Source organism: Anser brachyrhynchus, assembly GCF_964034855.1.
Source record: "Anser brachyrhynchus genome assembly, chromosome: 6".
In the NCBI taxonomy this organism is placed as follows: domain Eukaryota; kingdom Metazoa; phylum Chordata; class Aves; order Anseriformes; family Anatidae; genus Anser; species Anser brachyrhynchus.
Genome location: NC_137700.1, coordinates 7,366,100 through 7,393,167, shown reverse-complemented (window position 1 = coordinate 7,393,167; position 27,068 = coordinate 7,366,100). Strand labels below are relative to the sequence as shown.

Sequence of the window (27,068 nt, the reverse complement as noted above, 5' to 3'; positions counted from 1 at the left end):
CACCCTCAGCATAACCATTCATAGCCCTGCTCTGCTCTAGCCCAGTGATCTATGCCTACAACAGAACAAAATCCAGACAGGAGTTTACAGAGGTGCCAGCTATAAACCTATCCCAACCACCTCTTCTTCTCTCAGTTATCGTGCAGATAGGACCTGTCAGTGTGAAATCTGGCCCAGCAACCTCCTCTTGTCCTAGGCTGTCCCTGCCATAACAGTCCCTGTCCTAGCAAAAGATGAGTCCAAATTTTAACAGTGAAGGGATGGGACAAAACACCTAGAACAACCTAAAATTAATTTAGTCACCTTTTCCAGACTTAGCCTAAATCCTCATTTGTTAGCTCCTGAATCCTTGTTAGGGGATTCTGCTACTATCCTCTTCTTATAAATCTGGTATTAACAGTTTGTCAGCTCCACTAAGTCCACGTACAAACCCCCATTGTACTACTACTCAATGTATTCTTAACATAAACTGAGAAATCAGGAAACCCAATCAGTCAGAAAAACAAATATATCCCACTACATCCTCAGGCTGCAGCCCTAACTCAATTCATGTTAAAGTCTGCTCAGTTTCTGGGTCCTGAGAGGTTCATTGTACTCAGTTTAGGACACGTGTTGGCAGGCGTTACTTTCCCAGATGTATGTCACTCACATATAGCAATTCCTGAGCATTGCAGGAGCTGCTGGGGTCAGCTGTAGGATTAGACTGCAGACTGGACACTTGTCCAGGTATCATTTTGGGGATGTTTCTCAGATTAACTGCTAAGAAGCATCCCTTACACAGTGTCTGGGGGTGGGTCTTGGGACTATCCAGCCTATTTCTGATTGATTTTTGGACAGTAAAAAACACAAAGGGGCAGCAATGTCTGCTGATGCCAAACCTGGGCTTCAAGTCCAACCAGAAGTGCAGTTCCCAAAGAGATAAGACTACAGATGCACAAGCTGCAGATTAGGACTGCATCTTGTTTTGCTTAATAAAGCTGACAAAGTAGGATTACGAGCTACTCCAGATGGTTTGACACATTGCAGTACAGTTTCTGTGTCCAGGGCTCTCATTAAATTCCATGTTAACCTCTACAACCTTCTCAAGTGAGAGTCACTTCGTCTCACAACAGACCGTGTCAGAAGGATCAGACAAACACTTTCAAACGTGGGGGGGGGAGCCAACCCTGAGACTACTGGCCCAAAGCAAAGCCAAAGGATTACTGAACAGTTATGTGGCAGGCTAGGGATGAACTTGGACTCCAGTGTGCTCCTCAGAGAGTATTTTAAAAGTAGAAAATAGTAAGGTGCCTAGGGGGGGATACCTACCCCCAAACACTCCTACTAGATGGAAGGAGAAGTGTCCAACAAAGTGCAAAACTAGGCAGGTACGTGGCATGTGTGAAGAATAAGGATATTCCCAGGCACTACATACCTATAGCTTCAATGGCCACTAGATGTTGCCACTGTTCTCTAAATTATCTGGAGTTTTGGCATTCACCTGATGTGGTGTTAAACCTGGAGGCTTTAAAATCTTAGGGAATCCTTCCCTCCTAATCAACCTCTTTTGGCATTCACATATGGTGTTTCTTAATGCCACATACCAGAGGAGAATATCATCCTCATGCCAGGAAGTTTTGGCAGTGGGAGGCTTGCTGCAACTTGGAGGGGATTCCTGGGTGGCAGCACGTGGGGCATGCAGGCAAACAGGCTGCCCAGCGAGTAACACACCATGGGTACCCAGCTATTCCAACACACAGCTCTGTGATCAAATCCTACATATTTCTGTCCCAGACCTACGTCTCATCAAGCACTAAGCCCATTTAATGGCAGGAGAGAGCCGGGTGTTAACTATTTCTCCTATTGCGTTGCTACAAGCTACTGACAAGTCTTCCAGCTGTCTGTGTAGAAGTGGAAGAGATTAGGCGTATATGAAATATTTTAAAAGATCAATATACATATATATATGCATTTCAAAATGAAAAGCAACCTCCCCCACAAAAGCCAACCCAAGAGCTTTGCATGTTCTTTTCAGAACAGATCAAGTTGTGTTGAAATCTACTGCTTATGAATATTTTCAGCACATAACAGTCCTGGGCTCCAAGGAGAAAGGGGAGCAAGGTCAATATTTAACTCCATATCTTTGGAAAACTAAAATGGTGAAGACTCTTTGCCAGACTGACTCTGCTTGCCAGATTTTCACATGATCAAAACATGCTCAGGAGACAGCCCTGCTGATGACTTTTGTCTTAGCTACTACTTATGTCCATCTAGCACTATGGAACAAGACAGGTCTCATCTGCTGCGCTTGAAATGATTTTACAGGTATCAATATTCTGAAGTTGCCCATTTGAAATTAGGTGCATGGGAATTCAGCACAAAAATAAACAACTTTTGAAGATACAGGTCAGACAAAGCAAAGCTTTGTGCAGGCTGCTCTTAAAGCCACTTAAGCAAAGCATATATTTGGAAAGAAGGAGGTAGTCACAGTGAAATACAGACAGTCCCTTGTATGATTAAAATCTCCTCTCTGAAGTGCTGAAATGTCCTTAAGGCAGGACAGGTACTATTACCACTGACCTAAGTGGAAGCTCCACACTCAAGCAAGGACTGAATTTAGCCCCCATATCTCACCACAATCCAGGGAAAAAAAAAAGAAAAAAAAAAAGTAACTCATCAACCAAGTCTTGTAATGATTTATAAGTCTGAGCCTTGAGCATGAGTGGGTTATAAGATAAGAGTAATAGTCCCACATTACTTCTTAGCTATGCTGTTTTCATCCTATTACTTCCGGCAGGGCTATCAGATTGGGACAACACTACCTATGGAAAAAGCCACTGAGCTGCTGAACCTGGCATCGTGGCAGGGCACAAGTGCAGTCTCTGCTAGGCCCACCAAAGACATTTCTAGACTAGTGAACTACGTATTTCTATCTCTCAGAGAAACTGTGCAGAGAGAGGAGAATGAGCAGCATTTAGTTCTCAGCCTGGCAACTGAAAATGGAGCCATACCATTTTATTTGAAGCTAGAGTAGGAGGTGAGAATCTCAGTTAAAGATGTGCCTTGGTGCTTAAGTGTCAGACACAAGACTGCTGCCTGTATCCTGTCTGAGATCCACAGACACTGCACTAGGCACACCTTCCCTTCATCTCCTTCCTATTGCTTTTCCCTACTTTCTCTAGAGTTTTGTAAGAGGGTTTCCATTGATCTCCCACTAGTCTTGAGGCCCTCTTCTCCGTTCCATCCTGCACAGCTCTTCTGCCTGCATCAGGACCATCCCTCCACTGGCATGGGAGGAAGCAGAGGAGTAGCAGGTCGTGCTTTGTGGTAGGGAAGAATAAACACATATTTCCCTGCTACAACATCTTCTAGAGCTACACCATGCCTCAAAACCCAACACATTTCCCTATGATATCCATCTAGCACAGATTGTTCACCTAAGGTGTAATTTGTGCTCATGAAGGTGCTGGAGATGACTGAAGAAATAATATAGCAGCTATAAAATGGTCTGAAAACAGCTGCTGGAAGCAAGTAGAGAGGAGGCAGAGTTTAGCATCATTCTAGTGACTGCAGGAAGGTGCCATATAATGGTAGCTGCACTTCTCAGCTTCCTACCTCATAATACAGATCACATTAATTCTTAGTTGATTATCAAAATGGAGACAGAAACTTCTTAAATCTATGAGGCAACTGTATCTCATGCCTTTGAGAAAGGAGAGGCAAAGGGCTGCTGATTTTAAGCAATCATCAGCCCATTGTGCCTGCTCACCCTGGGCAAATGCCCGACACGGTGCCAAATCCAAGGGAAATATATGTGGTGACAAAATATTCCTCTTTGTACAACCTGCAGTGAGCAGAGAGAGAGACCTGCTCCTCTGTGGCCACCTGCACTGTGGTGGGTGTGAGGTACAGCAGCGGGACAGTTGGGACAGTAGTATTTGACCAGCATAGGAGTGTAGGGGCACAAACTGGGTCCCCCAGCCCCATGGGTCATTCTAGTGTATCTGCTGGATTCAGTGAAGGATGCAGTGCTCTTCTGGACAGTGGAAAACTTATAGTAAGGTGTTACAGTGGATGTGACCAGGGGAGAATAAGTGCTGTGCTACAGGCACAATGTGAGGTATACATAGTAGTTACATGGATACAAGTGAGGCGAAAACAGGAAACTTTAGGCTAGGAGATTGCCATATGTGCCCTGATTCCAAGCTGGGTATAAAGGCTGTTTATTGCCCATAGGTGTCTACTTCCTATTCACAGACAAAGGAGCTAAAGCAGGAGCATCGTTGGCACGCACAGAGCTACACAAAATGCAGGCAATCAACCCCATTTCTGCCATGAATCAGGAAATGAGTTTCCTTGCTGTCTGATTCTTCTGGGCTTGCCATACACTTTGCACAGCTACTTCCTAAGACTCTCTAAATAGCTTTCTAGACTTTGTGGTTTTGCCACTACTTCTTGGTTAATGCATATGATCACTTTACTTCTCTGCTTTCTGATGCATTACTTGAATGCCTGGCATTTTAGGAATTGTGTATGAAGCCTAGAGGAGGCCAAGCTGAAAGATGGAGTGAGGAGGGGGCAGAAGAAACATGTAAATAAGAGCAAAACCCCAGAGAGTTTTTGAGGCATTGCTGAGAAACACGATATTGAGAAAGGATTACTAAAATGCAATAGGAGGAGGAAGAGGAATGGCATACTGATTTGAGTGAGGCACCTATGGGGTGCCTGGTCTTCCTGGGCACTGAGACAGCGACTGCAGGAGGCCCAAGGAGCAACCTTTTCCTTTCCCCTCTCCTCGGGGCTGGTGGCAGTGCTATCTGAGACTCTACGCTCTGGACTGTCAGCTATTAATAACCACAGGATGCCTGTGCAAGCAGACTTCAGGAGTCAAATTCACAGCACTCTGCATCAGCACTTTGTGCTGGGCAGAGCTTGCCTGCACCCAGGCCCCCTGGGCGAGCAGGGCTGCCGGACAAGCCTCCCCAGCAGCACCCAAGGACAAGCTGGGAGGAAGCAGCCCCTTGCCGAGCTGTGGGGCAGGCGCATGAGCTGATCTGAGCGGGGCACTGCAAGCCTGAGGTGAGTTGACCTCAAAGAAAAATAGTTTAGGGCAGGGGCTGGAGAGGGTAAAAACTAGGTCACTTTGAAACAAAACCAAGAAAATGACTGCTGCAAAGACTCATGCAGGGAAAGACAGAGGAATTGCACTGAGGGATAAGGCTCAGGGGAGAAAAGGATAACTGTGGCCCTGGCTTTATGCATGGGACAGTGGGGAGGCTGGGGACTGAGGCTTCAGCAGCCTCCCCTGTGGTGGAGTAGCAGGAAGAGTCACAGTGTGGCTCTCAGCCCCGTCCGAATGGAAGACTTGCCCTTTTCCTTACATTAAACCAGTTCCATGGAGCAGGTTTTCCACTTCCCAGTCCTGATGGATTGGTGAAGGACAGCAGAACGGGACAGCCTTGCCGTCACTGCTCCTCGGTAACGGGTGTGCTGGAAGGGCACGGCTCCCTAACAGTGCCAGCCCTTCCTGTCTTGCCCCAAGGAGACCACATCTGGGGCACGCATATGATTTTCCCTCTGTTTTGCCAGTCTTGTGACCCATCAGATGGGCCATAACCTTCCAACCCCCCTGCCTCCTGGCAGCATTGCCCCTTTCCTGTCAAGCAGGGCCCGCTTCTTTTAAATAGCCAAGCAGATGTCTGTCTGCTCGAGGAGAATGTGCAGTGCATGCTTTATGGCTGCACCTGCTTACACTTGCTTTGGGAATACACCAGGATGGGCTCTTCTGTGATGTGAACTACACAGGCAGCATCTCAGGAAAAAGAAAAGCTTGGAAATCAGAAAGTAAAAATAATCCAAGAGAATATCTGCCAGTGTGATTGAAGCTGGTTTGATGGGGCTGGGCTGCCTTAGCAGTTATCATCACCTCATCACATGAAAATCACGTTGCAAAAGGAGCAACAGTGGAATAAAACTGCAAAATACACAGAAGATAAAAATGTCTTGATCACATCAAGGGCAGTGCACAAACTCCCAGAGCTAGTTGTTTGCTTGCTAGTTTATATATATATATATATGTGCTCATAGGTACATAAATATAACTCATAGTTCAGTCTATTCAGTTCTGAAGTGTGAAGCAACTAAAGATGCAAAGAGGCACAAGGATGGAGATGATCAGTTACTGTATTCTGTTGAGGAAGCCAATGGACCTTTGCTCTTTTTCATCTGCATTGCACTGTATTAGGTGAGGATCTGTCCCCCTATATGCTGCTATTTGGGCACTGACAGTGCTAAAGCGAAGGCAAGACTTTGGCCCTACTCATGTTATGTGTGATAACCCCCAGAGGGACTGCGAAAAGCTGCCCGAAGTGAAATTGCTGAGATTTCTCCTAACTTTCCCTGACTTTGAAGCATACATCTTTTATCCTATTTGGGGACAAAGATGGAAAACAGTGTACCAGAAGAAATCTCCCTCTTCCTCTCCCCCACTCTCCAAAACGATATGTGATAAGATCAGTATATGAGATACAGGTGCAAGTGACTTCAAACAACTCGGGTGAACAACTCTTCCTTCAACAAGCTTGCCTGTGCCTTCTTTCTTCAGCCCTTCTGTAACAAATTAGAATTACACAGGATTTCTTTTTTTTTTTTAGGACTTGCAGTATGGTGGGGTTCTGAATAAATATTCTAATTTCAATAGAACTATCTAAACATCTAAACCAAACTAACACGTTATTCAAAATGCTCCCAGATAACTCATGGACAGACTCAACATCTTAATACAAAAGCATATACCACCACTGAATGATAACTGCATGCTATTAGAGTATGTTATGGTAGCAAATTTTCAAACTGACCTTTACTTACTCCCGCACAAGGTAACAGAGTACCACTGTGGCACGCACAGGTGCTAGGAGACTATGTTGCAATTATAATGTGTATTTTGGATGGCAATGCTTCTTCTGTGACCAGTTGTCATATTTTGTGTCATAATACTATGTCTCCAAAGAACACCAGGATATTTTGCATAGGATGATACCATTTGCTACCTCTTCCACATGGAAGGGATAGAAAAGAACCTGTGTGTGAAACAAAGACCAGGTGTCTCTTAACTGTAGATGGCAGCTAAAAGAGAGGCAAGAGATAACTTTCCAGTGTTTCATTCTCCATTTCCTTGTGTGTTTAGAGCAAAGCAGAGAACACTTTGTGGGAATGCCCCTTGCAGGGACTCCTGCTCCTGTTAAAAGGAAAAAGTCCACTAAACTCATTGGGAAGCTGACACACGAAGGTAAGATATACAAAACTGCACACATGAGAATTGTTTGGATTTCAACCTAAATTTCAGCTTTCAAAATTTCACACCATATCTGACTGAACTCCTACAGCAAGATATGCATTGAACATACCAAGAGGTCGCAAATATTACTAAAGCTCAGCCTTCAGCCACATCACATTCTGTAATGTTCTATTAAATGTGTTGTATACACCGTATCAGTGTGAATGGAAAGAGAATATGATCACTTCTGGGCATCAATATTGCAGTGCCTAGTTATATTCTACATTAATCTCTCTCTTGCAATCTTTGCCTCTATTTTCTTTTTCCTCTTTGTGAGAGAATTCCTTTGATTCCAACACTCATTAGTGGAAAAAGTCAAAATCTCTCAGTAGGGTTAACACAGCAGGAAGAATATGACTTGGGACACTTCTCTTTCTACAGAATACATGTGTATTGGGTAGGGTGACTTTTAATTAACAGTGATCTTCTTCTCTACTTTTAACAGCATGGGAAATGTTTTCAGAGGTTTTGTAAAGTAGTAATTCAGTGCTGGCCCTTTCTTCAGCTCCCAAAAAGGACTACTGAAACTTCTTTATTAGGGTACACGTATTTATTTTTCTATTCATCCCTAATCCTGCATTCATGTAAACGAGCAAGTAAAAATCCAATTTTCCATTAAAGGGCATTTCCTTTTGCTCTAGGAAATAGTGTCAGATATGATTGGCTTGCTAAAAAAAAAAAAAAGATAATTTCTTCAAAGAATGTCTATTAAAATTAATGGGCTTATACCAATTTTATACCAGTTTAAGGAGGGAGATTTATTCTCTGTTGTAAATTACAAGTAAAGGCAGATAAGTGGTCTTATCCTTAATACAGACATGCACACAATTAAAAAAGAAAAGTAGAAAAGTTGCTTGTTTCAGGATGAAAAGGTTTAACCACATTTCTGCAAGATTTTTACATTGAAAATATTTGAATCCATTGCTCTGACAGAGAATTGGTGGTACCAAATTATATGGAAAGGGACTTATCCAGTAACCAGCCTATTGTCTTGAAGAGAAGTTCAACCACTTTTCCTTCCAAAAGTTCCCCTTAAAACAAACAAACATAATATAACATCATTAAATCTTGCCATGGTTACAGGATAATGTTTAAACCAAAGCATGCCAGAGTTGTCTTTGTTCATTGTGTGACAGCACTATCTGAAGAGCTGACTGCCACTCATTTCACTCCAGAGGAGGGGAGTATAGGGCAGTAACTGGACAAGCCAGGGGCACATTTTGAGGCAATACTAATAAATTTTGCTGCACTGAAATGCTTCAGATGTGGGATACATGTGGAATACATGCACCCTTATGTCTTGATTGCAATCCACAGTAAAAATAATAAAAAAAAAAGCATAGGTTATTTCCTAAAAACTTCATTTAGAAGAGAATTTGGCTGCTTTGAAGTCCCTGATGCTGGGAAGCAATAGACAAGAGAGCTGGACTAAAGTACTTCCTAAAGTGTCCCATTTCATATGTTTTGTAGACATGCCACAAGAGGTATCCAAGCTGAACCTGGGGAAGAAGATCAGCATCCCCAGAGATGTGATGCTAGAAGAGCTTTCTCTCCTCACTAACAAAGGATCCAAGATGTTCAAATTACGACAGCTGAGGGTGGAGAAGTTCATTTATGAGAATAACCCTGATGCCTTCACCGACAATTCTGTGGTAGGTTGGAAATTAAAACTGCTCTATACACCCAGGGGAAATAGGAATAGAAAGTGCCTGAGCTCTTCTCTGTCTGACCGTATGTGCAAGGGCAAGGGAGGGATCCACTGGCAAAGGAGTGCAGAAAAAAAAAAAATATATATATATATATGAACACACAAATTTTATTTCCTTTTGGCAGTAGTATTAATTTCCTTTGGCAAATACTTTCGTATCACATAAAAGCATGAGAAAAGCCAGTACTGAGTGAAGAGGGAGTACTGTGTGTACAGCAGGTGTTCATAGCTGCACAGGGCAGGAGTAATTGTTGTTTTACCCATTCCCTTATTTTTCTTTGCAAGATGGAAATGATCCAGTCAGGTCTGACTTCAGCACCAGTGGGTACAGTTTTATTTTTAGCCTAGGATACACTTCTATTCTTCCTACTGTGCAGAGTCCTCTGCTCATTTCTGCAAGAAGCTCTGTAAAGGAAAATTCAGACAGAAAGCTCTAAGAAGATACTGCAGTATACTTGCTAGAATCTATGGTTGTTTTTTTTCTATAGTATCTCCCTATAAGATATGGTATCTTGTTTTCCCCTTTCCCATGAGATAGTTCTGTTAGTTAACCTTTGAACTTTCTTCAGTAAGGTCTTCTGAAGATACTTAAACTTTTACAAATGGAAACTTCCCTTTCACGTGATTGTCAGGAGTTCAGTAAAACAAATAGAAAATGTTTCAGGTTCATACACATTGTGATGCAGCATCTCATCTTCTGATGCTCTTTAAACTTTATTTGGTGTCGTTTTATCCCTTTATGGCATCTGTTTTCCAGTCCAGGGAAACTCAAGCAAAATAATAAAAGTCAAGCTGAAGATAATGTTCTGTCAAATGAAAACACACTATTTTTTAGCTCTCTGATGTTTTAAAAAGCAGCAAGTAGACCTTTGTAGTTGACTTATAAAAATGACAATTTGGGAAGCAGGATGTGGAAAGATGCCTGAAATAAAAGAAATCATTAAAATTGTCACAGTAGGTCAGATTGCAGATCAGGGATGACACACCAGAGATACAGCAAGCATATCTGGTGTTGTTGTACTTCGTGCAGTTTCTTCATCTCTTTGTGCCTTAGGCAGTTCCTCTCTTCAACCAGCTCTCTACTAGAAGGGATGTCAGAATGACTGGTGTGTTGAACTTTGAACTCTCTGAATGAAAACCTTAGAGAAATGCAAGCTGTTTTTATAAATACTCAGCAATCTCAGAGCTCCTATAATGTATGAGGGCCAACTTCATATGTCAGAGTCTGAAGACTGCAGTGAGGATCACATGAGGAATGAGAAAATAATAACGTAATGGAATAAAAAGGCTGAAGTCCAAACTTCCAAAAAAGTGAGGGTGTCACTTAGGGGTGTCCAATCAGAGAAATACAAAGTCAATGAGTTGTGACAAACGAGCTCACTGGATATGCAAACCTGAATATGAATAACTGGATATGCAAAAACAAAGAGGCACTGAAGTATTAACAGAGACACTGGGTCCCTCCAAGACTTAGATTACAAAGGCTGAAGACGACCACTTTCTCTCTGTTCATTGTTTTTCCTATTTCATTCTGTCTATTCACCCACACCTGACATTCACTCCATACCTTTTCTGTAGTGAACCTCTACATTTTTTCTGCAAGAAAACCCCTTCTCCCCTGCACTTTGAGCAATACTGTTAAGACATTTTGTTGTGGAGAAATGTATTTGGGGGTTAGACAATACCCTAGCAAGCCTAGGATTTTTTTCATGGCTTTGCTATATGACAGCAATGGCAAAGGCTCCAAAGAGGAGCTGGTACTCTTCTGCTTTAGAATCCTCCACGACTCACTTTCAGGGCTCTCTTTTCTCCACGCTCATGGTACACGTAATGAATCTCTGTCAGTCAGTGCAGGAAGACTTCAGTCTGCTGTACTGCCCTTACTCAGGGCCATTTTAGCAGGATTACAAACATGATTGTTACCATTTGCTGGTTGCCCTGTGCGCTCTGAGCAAGGGCTCTGCCAGGCTGCATCCACTGTTTCTGTGGATAACTGTTCTCATCATCACAGCTAGCATGAATTAGCACCTTTGCTGGCAGCCAGAGCAGCAAGAATAAAAGCTGAGAGATCTCAGCAACGAAGCAATCCCCTCAGAGGGGCTGGTTGCTAACAGGCAGCTAATGGCAGCAGATCTGTGGCCTCACTGTTATCTTCCAAACCATCAGGACAATGCTTGACCTTAGCACCCAATCACTTTATCAAAAGGCCCTTTTGATGGTAATTTTTGATTAGTTCTCTGTTCCTTTCCTTCCTTGCTCATGGCTCTGCTCAAAGGATTATACAGAAAAGAAGGCTTAAACAAAAAGGAACTGTGAGAGGAAGCTAATGGCAGAGCAGAGAATTCCTACTGCTTCTTCCAGTCACTTCCTCCTCTCAGTTAATTTTCATGTACTTTGCTACTTGTCCCAAAGAAGTCCTTGTGCCTTCAAGGCTGTGGGACAGCGAAGGGATTTAAAGCTGGTGGTTTGTTTCTTGTTTTTATACCATGGATTTGTTAACTGTCTGAAAAAGTTCTGAGGCCAAAGCAGAGCAAGAAAGGGCTGGGATGGAGTACAGATTGTTTCTTCCCCCCAGGAAAAGTTTAACAGCAAGGTAATATAATATAAAAACAGGACAAAGAGAAAGGTTATTAAAAATAAATCCAAACCATATAAGGGGTCCCAGAATAGCCTGTGCTATAGCCATAAACCTTCCACACATGGGAAAAGATCTCAGCAGTCATGTGTCATTGATCCACCCTCCTGCTTCCCTCCTCCACCTCCTTCTCCTCCTCCACCCAAACAACCACACCAGGCAACCAGGTCACTCTCCTTACTTCTAGCAGAGAAAACGTATGTATTGCATGTGCATAAATGCCAGACAGACCCATACAGAGGTGAGAACCTGCCACTCCCTCTCTTATCACTCCTGTGGACCAATGCATCCAGTTAAAGGCAAACTGTAGCTAAACCCCCAGTCAAAACAATTGAACGTTACCAATGTGAGCACAATGAAATGCACTACCTACTATGTAGCAATTTTCAATATTGTCCCTTTTCTCTTGCAAGTATGCAGTGCAAGGGGATGTTTTTAGGGAGGACTGAGTCTGACACTTACAGCACAGTGGTATCTTGTCAAACAGGGAGAGTTCTTGTGAAGTTCTCCTTGTTTGGTACCATGCTGGATGAGCTGGGCTCTGCCTGGCCCTGGCTAATAATCAAAAGAAGGACTTCTTCTCCCTACCCCATGCTGTGCCACTATGTTGAAGGAACTGTGATTCACTCCGTGCCTCTGAGGACATTATCAACCGCGTTGTGGAGTTACAAGATGCAGTTTGTTACTGACTAAAGACCATTACAAAATCCTAGCTAGCTGTGGCTCTATTACTGTAGCATCTGACCGACCACAGCAGGAAGAAAATTACTACACCCATTTTTTAAAGGTCAAACTGAGACATGGGGTATATTAATGAATCACCCAGTATCACAGAGAGGGTCTCATCTTACTTCTGGGTCTCCTAAATCCCACTTTACTGTTCAGAAATTAGATCAGCAGTTCATAGGCCTTTATTCCACTTCATAACGCTAATTTATTTGTTGTCAAATACATCAACATCATGTGAAACTGCATTTCTTAGCCTTGCAGCTCCACTTGTTATTGCTGTAATTCATCTCAAGATCCCACTTGTGCTTTGGGAACCTCTGTCTAAGACCTTCCTGCTATCAATTGGTAGAAACTGTTTGAAAACAAAACCACAGTTATTCTTTTTGGATGTTGCTGGTATGATGTTTATCCTCTAATGAGGATCCTTAAAAATAGTCTTTCTGATAGTCAAAATCTGTGGCCTGATTTGGGCCGCATGCAGCAAACATCTTACAGAAAGACTTGATTTGTCTGTACTTTTTTTCTGTCTGCTTTACCTACCATATCATAAATTTAAAGCACTACAAAGGTAACATAATATGTGGGGAGGCAATTAGCAGCAGTAGTACATCAAAAAAAAATCAACAACCACAAACAAAAAACCCACCTTGATACATTCTCAGAGTAGCCCACCAGTTAAACAGAGGCAGTTGCCGTATCTTGGCAATGCTTGTATGAAAACAAGCTGAGCAATATGTTGGTAGGTAATTTCTGCTGGACTTCAGGTCAGGAGGTCTCTTCAGATCAGTTAAGATATCCAGTGTGACACAAAACATAGGAAGTAAAAAAGGATTAACGAATCGGATTCCTGTTCTTCTGGATAATGGCAGGAGTTACCCTGCATCTTTTTTTGCTGCTGAACAAGAACCCAGAGGAGTAAGCAGAAGTGGCAGGTAGAAAATGGAAGTGCTGAGGTAACAATGCCAAAAGTGGTGCATCACAGCAGACAAAAGTACACAAACAACCTGCATCACAGATCTTACATGTTAAATAGCCAGACATGATACAGTATGTGAATGAAAGCATCCTCCATCCTTAGATGGAGGAACAGAAAAGTTATCATGCAGTTATTATACTCAGTTTAAGGCACAAGCATGAACCAATGACAGTTTGCTGCTTAATGTACTTATCAGAAAGCCAAACAAAATCACTGGAGGTAGGCTTATGGAGAAAATATTAGAAAAAGCACTGTTTCTAGAAGTCTGTTCTGCAGGGAATATTAAATCTCTTGAACAAACCTTACAGAATAAGTACACGCTGAGATACGAGAGACCTCCCATGTTGTGACTTAAGTGGAGTGAGCCACTCGAGGTGTAACTTTTCTATCTAATAAAATAAGCCTTGCTGTGCTGGAGTCGAATTAGTGCAGAAGACCTAGAGGTCCCAACTACACCCCAAACTATGTAAGAATGAACACAAAGTCTGCTGGCTTCTTGCTCAAGAAGTGACTGGTGCGGAAAAAGCAGAATGACAGAGAGGAGGAGCCATTGTTTCTCCACCCATTTGTTGGAGCACTGTGAGAAAACTTTGGAGTGAAATTCAGAAATTCAGAAACACAATTACTTTCATCAACAATGTGACAAAGATGATACAAAATATACAAATTAGATATAAATAATTTTATGTAGCATTAGGTAAGAATTATCATTATTTAGATGGGTAAATTCAGGCACAGAGATGAAAAATTCTTTGCCTAAGATTAAACAGCGAGTCAGAAGTAGAGCTGGAAATAGAAAGCAGCTCAACCAACTAAACTATGCCTCTTGGGGGAACGTGATTAAAAAATAGCTTAAGATACTTTAACAGCTAAGATTACTTTTTATGTTCACCCTTTTTGAAAAAGTGAATCACAGGTTTAAGGTTGTGCAATGCCAAATTAAAGTGTGATGGGCACCTCATTACCTTATTTTTGATAAAAACAGCAGGCAGTCTTATGCAGCCATCCCTACTCTCATATTCAAGTGTCTGAATTTTAAACCACCCATCCCACCACTAAGGAATGTTTGAGTGGCTGCTACTGAGAGGACGCGGTCATGGTAACTTCAGAAGTGTTAGTAACCACGTAGGCATCAAGCCTTTGGAAAGCTCTTTATCAGTGAGGTGGAAATAGAAACACATTTGGTGGCCTCAATCATTCTCTTTAGGGCACAGCGAGGAGCTGATGGGGAGCACACGGTGTCTCCTCCTGGGGACTGCCTGCAGTGACGTCAGGGCCTTGAGATACTTAGAGATCTCAGCTCTATTAGTTGGATCATCTTTCATCATCTGTTTTTCATGAGACACATGGAGCAGCCCTAGAGAATTCAGAATTCATCTGATCCAGGCACTCAGCCTGCAGGATCAGGCTCTTGCTAGTGATAACTTAAAAGACAAGAGCCCATAATTTTTAGGCAAGCCAGGGGACTATGTATTAGATGAACTTGCCACAATTGTTCTTTTCTTTGAGTGGGTTTTGAGATGTCCAGAGATGACTGATACTGTCCGCTTCCTCCAGAAACACACAGACAAGGCAGACCTTACCACAGAGAGACAGTGATCTGTCCCCTGGGCCAAGTGGAAAGGGTTATCAGCCTTCTCAGTTGACACTCCTGGGCTTCTCTTCTGGGACTTCCACCAACAGGCTCAGTCAACCCTAACTGAGAAGTCACTTTTGTGATGTGAATATGCATATATGTAAACCTCCACAGCTTGTTACCAATGGCATGAGCCATGCATTCCACCCAAGTAAAATCTCTCTTCACTCCAAACACCCTGACCAGAGGCATGCTGCAAATACCAAAGATAAAGCTGCACTTACCCAGCTTTGACTGCATTAAGACTCCTGTTTGAGGCACAGCTCCTGAGCAATGCTGTCTTGGAGTGAGCTTGTTTGAAGCCAGCAAGGATCAAGATTTCAAAAAGATGAATTTGCTGTTGCCTTCTGTTATATAAAAAGAGGATTTCTATGTACATTTGAGTTAAGATAATCCATTGTGATAGCCAAAAGTAAAGAAAACAAGACTTTTATTCTAGCAGGTGAGTAGACTTGGGGTGTTGCATGGAAAACACATGTTCCATGGGTCTTTCCTATCTGAATGGAGATGTCTCCTGAACATAGACCCAGTAGGTCCATGAAGAATCATGAACTAGGCTGAAGACCCAGCAAAATGATTTCATTTGCATCTAAATAGTATTTAAGTGTGGCTTTGCTGAGGCACACTTTGTGTTTCAGAAAAACTTCACTACTGCTTAGTGATAATATTGCAATTTAAAATAACACAAGATGACAATGATGCCCCTTCCTGGTCACATCAAATACTGCCATTGCACACAAGATCAAACCAGCCCATTTTACTGTAGCTCATGTTATGCTTATGCTTTGTGATTTTTTTTTTTCTGTGAGAGTGAATGTAAGTTAGCAGAAGAAAAAAGAAATAAGTATTTAATTCTGAGGAATGGCACATAGCATGGGTGAAACTTGAAGGAAAATAGATGCAAACCCTGCTTTGAAATTACTGAGCAAATCAGTAGAAGCATTAACCTTCCATATATATTAAGCTTTGAGAATAACCTCATGCTGGCCCCTACACGACAACAACAACAAAATCCTTGTTTCAGTTTGCCTTTTTACAGTTACATAGCTCCCATGCATAACTGAACAGATTGCCCTGCTAGATCCTGTGTACAGCTTAAGCTTCGTGCTCACAATCCTCTCCCTTCTCAGGCTTCCTGACATTCAGGGAAACATTATCTCCACTGTTCCTAAAAAGGGAATTCCCTACAGCTAGGAGAAGGACAGGCAGTCCCTAAAGGCCCTGGAGGCACCAGCTCTGCCACTTCAGCCTGCAGCTGGCTCCTTGCCTGGGTTGCAGCCTGGTGGCCTGCTGTGAAACCCTGGACACTGTTGCTTGAGACACAAGGAGCAGAGGGTTAGATAATTCTGCCTAGAGCCTTGTGGGGTTTTCACTTCTCATCTATTTTTAGCTGACTGAACAGCTGGCCTTGGAAGCCTGTTTACAGCCTGGAAAGCTTCTTTTTGCTAAACTGTACTAGGTGTAAGAGCCTGGAGAAAGCCTTAACCGTTTGGGAGCCCTGAGACTGGCACTTCCCATAGACTGCCTGAGAGGAATTTACACAAGCAGAATTGCTGCATGAGGAAAGATAGATTCAGTCAGCTTCAGCTTTATTTCTGTTACATTTGTGTACCTATAGCCAATGCCCTAGTCCAACAGAAAAGACATAAACCAGGCTGCTATCTCTTTAGTGTAAATCTCAATGTGTAAATACCTCTCTCTATGCAGACCTTCATATGTATGGAAAACAGACCTATTGGCAGTTACCTGGCAGGCTTGTATGTTTTCACAGGTATCCTGTTGTTCTGGCGCCTTCTAACACTTAGCTCCCACAAGAAAACATTTTCTATTTCTTGTCCAGCTTGCTTTCCCACAGCTTGACCAATGTGCTTAGACCTTCAGCTGCTGTAGCAAATAATACATTTCCTTCTCCTGTATTTCATACTGATCATTGCTGGGTACAGTACGCAGAACCCCCTCTTCTCACCCTGTTCATATAAAATGACTACGAGGTGCCCATGAAAAGGTGTCCTTCAGTTGCCTTTGCTGATGTTCTGAAAGTGCTCCTATACTGAATAACGAGAATAACTCACACAAAGTTATGCCACTGGTTTTGTAATCAGGACAAGGCTAGTCAGACCGCAGGGACTCAGGAGTACCCAAGCCTGTAAGTGTGAACAGACTATGCCCCGTAACAGGGACCTCTACTCTCTTTCTTCCTGCCCTAGGATCACTTTCAGAAGTTTATCCCACCGGGTGGGCATTATGGGGAAGATGCTGATGGCTATGCCCATGGGCGGATGGTAGGAGGAGTGACGGCAGGGCAGCATGGCTCTGGTAAGCAGCAGTATTCCGCCGTTCCTCCTAGGCCTGGAAGCAAAGGAGGTCCTGGGGATGGCGAAGGGGAGCATGCAGGGGAATCAGCTGGAAGTGGTGGAGAAGGAGGTGATGGTACTGAGAAAGGCAAGTATCTCTCTGAAATAGATAGCAAGAAATAGATAAAGCTATCAGGCCTTGTGGCAGCCTTAATTTTAGGGACCAGTAAATGAATTTGAATAATATCTCAATTCTCCCAAATTAAATTGCATTGCAAAGTCTGAAAAGTTGAATTGCCTTTAGCTTGACAATTTTGATTGCATGCTTCTGTGTTGCTCATTCATAAGCAAGAAGCAGAAATACCTGCTTTGGCTGAAATAAAGAAATGATGGGAAGCTCCTGATTTGAAATAGAGACAGCAGTACACCAGTATACATAATAGGGGGCTCTACCTTCCCTTTGAAGGGTTTCATACTGACCAGTACTGGAGACAGTAGCCATAGCTCTTTAGCTCAGTAGTCTGACCTGACACATCAGTTGTGCATACATCAACCTTAATTTCAAATCAAAGTTTTAATTTTAATGAACAGCACTTTGTAGATAATAGTAAGAAAGAAACAGCAATATTTCTAAATGTTATCTGCTAATCATCACTAGTGAACTGAAGCAATATCTTTACGAGGCAGAATATCTTTCACTGATTTTAGTCCTTGCATAATTTTACCCTCCATTTAGTTTGGCCAGAAGCCCCTGGAATCAAATCTCTTGTATGAAAAATCAGCAGGTGAAATTGTTATTTTAACAGTTCCTGTGGCATTTTAACAACAAAAAGCAAATTTGCTTGGGAACTGTGAACAGCTTCTGTAAGTGACTTTGAGTGACTTGTAAAATCCAAGGTTTTTCATTTACATTCTGGAAGAGTGTGCATTTTATATGAAAATCTGCTTTGATATTTCTGGATATCCCCATGAAATATAAATCTGTGAAATGAAGTTAGCATTTTGCCTTGCATAAAAATTTCCCCTAAGGTAGTAGAAGAGATGATGTACATAAGACATTTGTTCTTAGAGGAAGAGGTTTCTACCTGAGCAACTAGAGGGAACAATGAAAAACTAGCTTTCAAGTATATGCTTTAATGCAAGTTCCTGAATGAGTGGCTCTTAGACTGTGGTACTTCTACTTTTGTGGATAATGATGGAAGTGGCCCACAACAGTCTCTTTTAAGAGAAATCTAACCATACATTCTAGGACTTGATCTAAGAGTTACAAAGGATCTAGAAAGACAAAGCTGGTGCCCCAGTTTCAGTAGTAGAGTATAGAAAGGTGTTGTATTTGGAGTACCTGTCATCTAACTTGAGTGTTTTACTTTCCTCTGTTTACAGATGGAAAGTCAGGAGGCAAAAAAGTCACTATATTTAAAACGTACATCTCCCCCTGGGAACGAGCAATGGGTATTGGCCCTGAGGATAAAAGTCAGTTGACCATTGACTTACTGTCCTACAGTCCCAAAGCTGATTTCCCCCATTACAAATCTTTTAACAGGTAAGTGTTCTGGGATATTGAATTCCATTTACTTTGCATGAAGAAAAACCACAATAGGCCTGGATATAGCTCTCCTGTCTTGTGCAATGTAAATAAGTATTAGTTTCATGTCATTTTGCTTATTGCAATCTCCTGTGGGTGAAAAGCTTGGAGGTCTACAAAGAGAAGACAGATTAAGAGCTAGAGCTTTGAATTCACCTTATGGACAGGAAACCTATGTAGCAGGATAAGACAACTTTAATCCTATTTCCCTTTCTTTCTCCCCACATTTGACCAGGGAGATTTGGCATGCCACAACTTACTACTGCAGCCATTTAAATTTCAAGAGTTCACGAAAAATACCTAACATCAGAAGCCATCAGTACCTCCAGTACTTGAGATAAGAATAAGGATCTTCCTGCTGCTTCTGATAAGACTGAAAACTTTGATAGATTTTCTAGTGCAGCATCAACTTTCTGTTAGCCTTTCTATTTTGCCACCTACTTACATAGCCTCAGGACATCAGTGCCCAGGATAAACCAAATCCCACTCGATTCTGCAGTATCACAGCCTTTGCCTCCAACATGTATGAGATACCAACAGGTGTGAAAGGTGTATAGTTGTACAGAGGTTGATGTAGCAGGGATTAAAGAAGTACACAGGAGCATTGAGGATTTGTTCGTTTTTTTTTTTTTTTTAATCTTTTTTAGCACATAGGCAATGGTTATGTATGTATTTGGGTAGGACTTGTTGGCCAGTTAACTGCAACAGTTGTAAAATTTACATTCTCAATAAATTTATTTTCTAAGTCCCGTTGTTTACCTACGTTTTGTGCACTAACTCCATTTGTTCTCCTATGCCAGGACTGCCATGCCTTATGGGGGTTATGAGAAAGCAGCCAAACGGATGACTTTCAAGGTGCCTCAGTTTGATATTTGCCCTCTGCTTCCGGAATCTATCATGTTATATAATCAAAATTTCAGAAACAGACCCTCCTTCAACAGAACCCCAATACCTTGGATGCCTTCAGGAGAGTCCTCTGAGTATCATACTGAGGTCAATGTGCCGAGAAGTGGTGAAACAGAAGAGCTGTAAATCCCTGCCCCCAAAGTCTTTCTGTTTTTTCTTTTCAGCCCTTTCTATTTGCAAATTGATAGTAAGGAGGTGAAAAGTGCAAATCTAGTCCTGTGAGTCCTTTGTTTCTTTTGCCCTTAACCCTGACAAACTCCTGGTAGCTTCTAAACTTAATCTTTGCTGTGATGTTAATCTGTATCAGAAACAGTTTGAGGGAAAGGAGCTTTTTATTCACCAGGGCATAAAAGGGCAAAATTAGGAACAGTTTTTCTGTTTAGCAATGCTAAATGCTGCCTGTCTGCTTCATAATAAATTTGTTTTGTCATATATTAACAAGTAATAAAACATGAAGATGCAAAAAAAAAAAAACTTTTTTCTCTTGAAAATACTGCTGTATCTATTTGGGGATTAGCAATAACAAAAGATTCAGTCTCACAACAAGTCTGCTATCATGGGAAGAAGGATATGGGACTAATGGGCATGGTCATAAGATAGGCAGGTATATATCAAGGTGGCTTGGATAAAGACCTCAAAACTGATGAAGAGTGATTATTTTGTAAGGAAATGATATGGGTAATCATAATATCATCAGAGATAAAGTAGCAAGTTGGTCTGTAAATGTAACAGACAGATTAAAGTATTTCAGCGTCACCTGAAATTCCCCAGTTCTCCAGAGTATAATGCAGGTGATAGCTCAAGCAGTTGTTTTTCATATAGACAGAACAAGAAGGCAATGGGCTGGGAGGAAACAGAGGCACACCCAAGTGAGATGCCTAAAGTTCCAGAGCAAGCAGTAAGAAGTCTTAACTACACCAGAAATACTTTGACACCCACCACAATCAATACTTACTCAAATATGCAGCCTCAAAAAATCTATTCCATTTCTTGTAATAGTTGTATCGATGCCACACATACAGAAAGAAAGCCAGGCACTGTGGAAAACAAATGAAGAACATTGTTTTTCCTTCACAAAATGCTTTGTTTCATGGATATTTGCACTCTGACACATAACATACAGACAACCGTTTTACCACTGTACCCTGGCTCAACCTGCAAAGAGACTGGTTGGAATTTCCTGTCTGGATGTCTTCTTTGACTAAACGGCTGAACAGGACTAAACAGCTTATTTGCAAGGATAGTTTCTATTGAAGTAGTTTTAATTTAGGAGTTTTACCTCCTTGTTTAGAAATGCCTACAATTGGATATTTGATATTTATTGTTTGTATAGGTATGAGGTTGGCTTTATTACACCCCTCTAAAAGGGCCAGTCTGCCAGGGATACCCTGAGATTTCTTAAAAATCATGCTAATGGCATTGAGCTGCAGAAGTCATGATTGAGTACTTCCCCATTCATTCTGCTGAAATAGTTAGAGAACATTTATTATATGTCCTATTTAATGATTAAGACATTCCCAGAACTCATTGTTGTGATTAAATTTAAAAATATAAAGGTGGTATTTTGATCCTCTGAAAAAGACTTCAAGAAAAACAAAAATGTACTTTTACCACACAGTACTTGAAGTCTGAGTTGAAAACAAATCCTCAAACCTGTTTTGTTTCTTTGGATAAAATAGATCCAGGAATTAGTTGAAAATACATTTCCCACAATTATTTCCTTTCTGAATCAGGCACTGGGGCCATCCAGGGAGCGTGGTCAGGAGCAAAAGCATAAAAGCATAGAATCTCCTGAGTTGGAAGGGACCCACACGGATGGTTGTGTCCAACTCCTGACTTTACACAGGACCACCCAAAACTCAAACCATGTGTCTGAGAGCGCTGTCCAAACACTTCTTGAACTCTGGCAGGTTTGGTGCTGTAATGACTGCCCTGTGGAGCCTGTTCCAGTGCCCAGTTAAGAACAAAAAAAGAGAGGGCTGGACACAGGCTACACTGTGGGTCCAAAGTCCATCTAGAAGACAAGCTAAGCTACAGCACAGGTCTCCACCCAAAAGATAAGAATACAGACCAGGACACCTACAACATAGCTCAGACAGACCAAAGGCCCAGGCCTAAGCTTAAATGGGGTTTCTGGACCATAGGAGGGGTGGAGGTTGCAGGTCAGGCTGGTCAGGGCATTGTGGGCTGTTGGTGGATACAGAGAAATGATACCAAAATGTTAGGGAATTCCAATATAATCACAACATGTGTGTTTAAGTTCCCCTTAAAAAAATAAATAAAAGACTAAAACCAAATGACTAAATTAAAAATAAGTAAATAAATAAGAAAGACTAAATAAAATAGGTCCTCAAACATGCAGGAAAAGGTAATTGCAGAAATAGGACAGTGCTCTCTGGTGGTGTAGTTTCAAAGTTTCTGCATACAAGGGAGGCAGCATCATTCAGCAGGTAGGTCAAAGGACTGGGTGTATTCCCAAAGCACTCTCTGGTTCATAAGGTATTGTTGCACAAGAATTTTTGTCTGTGTGCCTCTTTATCTCAAAGCCTAAATGGGGATAGGAAGTGGCAATGTGCTTGGAATAAGTATTGTATCATTACAAATTATTACTAATATTGCTATAGTTCATACTTGTAAGCTAAGAGGATCCTTCATTTTTGGTAAATCTGCTTAATGAGGCATATAGCTCTTCTTTTGCCAGCACACTTTCAATATTAAACCCTGTAAAGCAGGTTTTATGTGCTTTTGCTTCTAGTACAAAATGGGAAATCCAACACTTCACTTTGTAAAACAACTCAGACAACTATCGTCTTGCTGTTTATATAGTTCAAAATATACGCTAGTTTAGTCATTGCTCAAACTAATATTAAAAGTGAGAAAAATCAATAATCCAAATTCAGTCACAAAAAACATTGGTACCACTGTTAATTTCAGTGAGGCTTGCAACTAATGTAATCAGTGCAGAAATTTGTCCAAAATGATCAAATATTTAAGAGAATGTAAGTAACTGCTTCTGCTCTTTGTTTTCCTTGGGCTATGATGTAGACTCAGGGGAATCTCCTATGTCAGAGAATTATTTATATGGGGAATAAGAGGATTTTATAAGATTTAATTACAGTGGATTTCCGCAACATACTGGAAGCTGCAGAATGGAAGCTCAGTCATCTGATTTTAAGCAGGATCATAGTAGTCACAGACAAAAAAGACCTAATAAATTATTAAGCCCATCCTCTTGTACAGGCAGCATACAGTCCCCTCATAGACGATGTACTGAACTTATTTTATCTTAAACTTATATTCCATGGAACAGCAGCCAAAAATGTGTTTAATAGAAAGGGGCTGACCCATGAAAAAAAGATTGGATAGAATTTTGTGACATTCAGATCTTCCATTCAGAACAAAAAGTCCTGACATTTGTAGTTATTTACAGCGTCATTTTTAGGAATATTATCTTGAAGTTTCCAGGCTCTGAAATGTTTCTCTCATGTAACGCAACTTGTATGATCAAGAATTCAAGTCATACTGAAAACATGTAAAAAAAGTAGTGCATACTTTTAATGTAGAAGAAGGGTGTTCAACAGATCTCAGCGTTACTACCCATAAATATGCACTGATGTGTTTTAAAATCTATCTGAAGTTATATCTGATGGCATAAATTGTAAGGCAGGTAGTGGCACGGTTGGCATGCTTTTCTGTGTTGTGCAGATCTTCCATTTGACTGCAATGTATTCCCTAATCAAAGGTTTTGCATCTCATAATAGACTGTCTCATGTGAGCCGCTTGCCATTAGTGGTAATGATGAAATTATTTATACAACTAACATCTGGGAATTACATTTGATGCTGTTATTGACAGAGCATTTAGAGGAGATGGCTTTGTCATTAGGCTTAGGGACTCTCAGATAAAATCTCAAACATTTTCAGGGTGTTAGTAGAATATGGCTTTGTCTTGTTTGGCTTTTTAAAATCATCCTGTGAATAAATAGTATGTATTCATTTTGCATTTATGTGAATACAAAATGTTACATATTCATTTTACACACATACAAAATGTATGTATGCATTTTATGCATTTGTACCTCTTCTACACCATGCGGGCATCAGACAGTGAGCCTGAAAACAATTGTTCTGCTATGGAGCGAAGAGGTTTACACGTGGCTGTCCCTGCAGAGGGAGCACTGATCTGTGGTGCAAGGCTTGAACATTCATGGCACTAAGGCTTTTTTCTTCCTACATAGCTTGTCCTGCCAAAAGTACATGCTCTCTTCCACAAAAGACTGATTGCCACAGGTGTGATCATCTGGCAAACATCTCACTTCCAAAGGACTGTCCCTTGGCACAGCAAGCTGGTGTGAGCACTTCTCTGGCAACTTACGGGGTCCACAGCTGCTCATCAGCAGCTTGTACGCTAACTCCTCTTGGATGCATATTAGAAAAGTTTGCAAGCCAAACTGCTGGCTCAGAGCACATTAATACATTTATATGCAATCTCCTCCAGGCCAAAATCCTCAAATTGCGACTTACAAACTAGCTTAGACAAGTTGTGCGGTCTGTCTTGGAGGTGTGCCTGACTAGGACCACAGATAAGCAGAATTTGCAGATGCATGCAGAAGCAAGATTCCACACATTTTGTGGAACCCTACAACTTTTTTGAACTGCTGAGTATATGGGATTCAAGACACTTAATTATATTCATGGCATCATTTATCTACTAGTAGAAGTATCTTCAGCTAGCATAATAAATTAGTAGCGCCTTAGCACTGCACCTCTTATTCTGTCTGTCTTTAACATAGAGGGATTGTCATCTCTCTGACGATCTTTTGCTTACATTAGACCATAAATGATGCTCTAATGAGTCCAAGTACTTGCTCAGATATATATTGTGTTAATTAACATATGCAGCAAAGGGGAGAGAACCACATAAATCACCCTGAAGGAATGCTTCTAAAGGCAACCTAAACTCCAGTCAGATTAAAAAAAAATCTCAGATATAAACTCACCCTTTAATTTTCAATTAAATGTTTTAGAAACATTACTTATTTTATATCAAAACTTAAAATGTGTATTTTCTAATTTTTAAAGAAAACATGCAGGCTCTTCTTTTTTTTTTGTTCTGATAAACTATAAAAAAATGTGCAAAGAGTTTTAGTTTTAAAAATCTGTTTTTCATTTAAAGCAAATTCCATCTGGTCTAATTTCAGAGAGAATTGGCACAGATAAATTTGCAGACAATGATCACTCTCCTTTAAAAACAAGAAAAGGTTAGAAGTATAGCTCCAGCCAGAGTTATAACGAACATTTCCAAAAGTCCACAGTGAACAAATAAATGCATAAAATAAGGAGAGATTAATTTATGGTCATAAATTCTTATTTTACCATCAACCCAAAAGAGTTTTTCTTCTTTGCTTTTCTAACAGGACTTAATGGGAATGCTTATTTTTTGGAAATCTGGACAAGGAAGACATGACATTATGAAAGGCTGATAAATGTCTGAACTCTTCCCTGGTGCAGATATGAGCCAAGGGAAGCACTGCTGTTTCACTCCAGGTCCCTACATTTCGAGCTGGGGAGAAGAAACAATACAAGGAGGTCACTGAGGAATGAAAAAGGCTACCCACTAAGCAATGCTTTGTTTGTACCGCAAAGCATTTTTTGCATAACATCCCTCTATACAAAAGGGTAAATAAGGACTCTCCAGACTTTCCCTTCTCACTGGGGGAAGGAAGTTCCTGCCTTGAGCAGCAATCTCATTATACATCACTCACCACAGGGAAAACAAAGTGGCCCCTGGAAGGAGAATGAACAGAAAAATGAGAAACTGCCTGTTGGCCAGCCTAAGTTGGCCATAATCTGTGAGCCATATCACACAGGACCTCCCCTGCTCATAGATGCTGTACAAATTCAATTACACTGAAGAGTGCTTTAGTCTAAATCCACGGTGCCTGGCTCAGATGAATAATTACTTCCATATTCTATTATAAAAAAAGCCATATTTTAATGGGCTGGAAGCTAGCATGGATTCAGGGCTTCATTATATCTGCTCTCTCTAAATGTTTCTCTTAATTATCTTTGGTCCCCAAGAGAGGGTTGAGGCCTACCTTATTTGCTCTCTCTACCAATATGCTTGGCTTGATTCCCAAAGCAAAAAACTGAAATGGGGTATGAAGTCACAACAAATAAACAAGTATCTTTCTAAATGCACAAATATTTTTGTATTATTTCAGTAGTGCTAGAGATGTCATATTACCAACGGCAGACACCTGTACACACCATTCTAGTACACTCTTAAGTGCAGAACAAAAAGGAGTTCCAGTCCTCCAGACATACTTTATGCCCCTGGTACACTATTGAAGGCATACCTGAATTACCTGAAGTTGGAAATTCTGACATACAGAAATACATCTTTTAAATATATAACATTATGCATCAACTCACTTCTTATATGTAAAACGGGGCTCAACAACTCGTTAGAAAGAACTCATTCCAGAACTTACAGAATTGGTGGCATGGCTCTGAGGACTGTTACAGTATCTCTGAGACCTTGAGAGCACTGAAATACAAGAGCACAAAAGAAAGTGCATTAGCCCTTGTGTCTTCATGCTTCTTTTTGAGTAATTAATTACAGTTTATCCAGGTGGTTGTAATACTAGCATGAAGATACCAATTACTTGTGGAAACATGGACATTTCAGGGACTTTCCACTCAGTCATCTTCAGTCTCTCTTTACATGCATGATCCCACATTGATAGGAAATGAATTTGCTCCAGTAAGCTTGGAATGTATTTCTTGGGTATCCCCAGAACTACTGCTGCCTGAGGGGTAGCATTTTACCGGTATGCTGTGTTGGTAACAAGAAAATCACATACTGCACAGTGCAGCTAATGCAATTTGGGGAATGTGAGCTTAATATTGATTTTATACATTGTCTAGTACTTAGAAAGTAAAACCACAAATTTATACAAGAACTTATTTAAATTCTCCCGGACCATGTGAAAATCTAATTTATGCTTGCATCACTTGAATGGATGCTGCTGATGCTATGGCTCTAACCTGTGAATAAATCCAGCTCTACTACGGACTACACCCAAACTTTTAGTAGCAGTGAACGTGGCGGCCTGCTCCCTTCGGCCTCAGGCACGTCCCACAGCGCTCACACACCGCGCTTTGCAATCCTTCGGAATTACACACGCTCTGCGAGCACACGTATTTTCCCTCCGGCGAAAAAAAGACGTTTGTATCCAGGCAGCTCTATACAGCAAGCGCTGCTGAAGGCCCAGCTGTGAGG

At 41.3% G+C, this 27,068-nt stretch overlaps 1 protein-coding gene and 1 long non-coding RNA gene across 5 annotated transcripts; one reads left to right on the top strand and one right to left on the bottom strand.

Moving 5' to 3' along the window:
• Positions 1-895: 895 nt before the first annotated feature.
• On the top strand, positions 896-20,258 carry MYOZ1 (myozenin 1). Its single transcript, XM_080598066.1, has 6 exons — positions 896-5,058; positions 7,166-7,267; positions 8,786-8,967; positions 17,207-17,441; positions 18,677-18,836; positions 19,679-20,258. The coding sequence occupies exons 2-6, from the start codon at positions 7,192-7,194 to the stop codon at positions 19,908-19,910; spliced, it is 885 nt and encodes a 294-aa protein (XP_080454192.1). The 5' UTR covers positions 896-5,058; positions 7,166-7,191; the 3' UTR covers positions 19,911-20,258.
• Positions 9,130-27,068, bottom strand: LOC308197517. Of its 4 annotated transcripts, none has more exons than XR_013953046.1 (6): positions 26,834-27,068; positions 26,278-26,333; positions 20,740-20,821; positions 15,224-15,346; positions 13,034-13,163; positions 9,130-9,428 (listed from the first exon to the last, which is right to left on the bottom strand). It is a non-coding gene; the product is annotated as an uncharacterized lncRNA (long non-coding RNA). The 4 variants fall into 4 exon arrangements; XR_013953049.1 differs by lacking the exon at positions 9,130-9,428 and adding an exon at positions 9,439-12,739; XR_013953048.1 differs by lacking the exon at positions 9,130-9,428 and having other exon boundaries at positions 9,438-13,163.

Excerpts from the sequence above, each read along its gene's own strand:
- MYOZ1 (XM_080598066.1), top strand. The coding sequence starts at position 7,192 with ATGCCCCTTGCAGGGACTCCTGCTCCTGTTAAAAGGAAAAAGTCCACT. Across the intron at positions 8,968-17,206 it reads CCTTCACCGACAATTCTGTG|GATCACTTTCAGAAGTTTAT; the intron begins GTAGGTTGGAAA and ends TTCCTGCCCTAG. Across the intron at positions 18,837-19,678 it reads CATTACAAATCTTTTAACAG|GACTGCCATGCCTTATGGGG; the intron begins GTAAGTGTTCTG and ends CTCCTATGCCAG.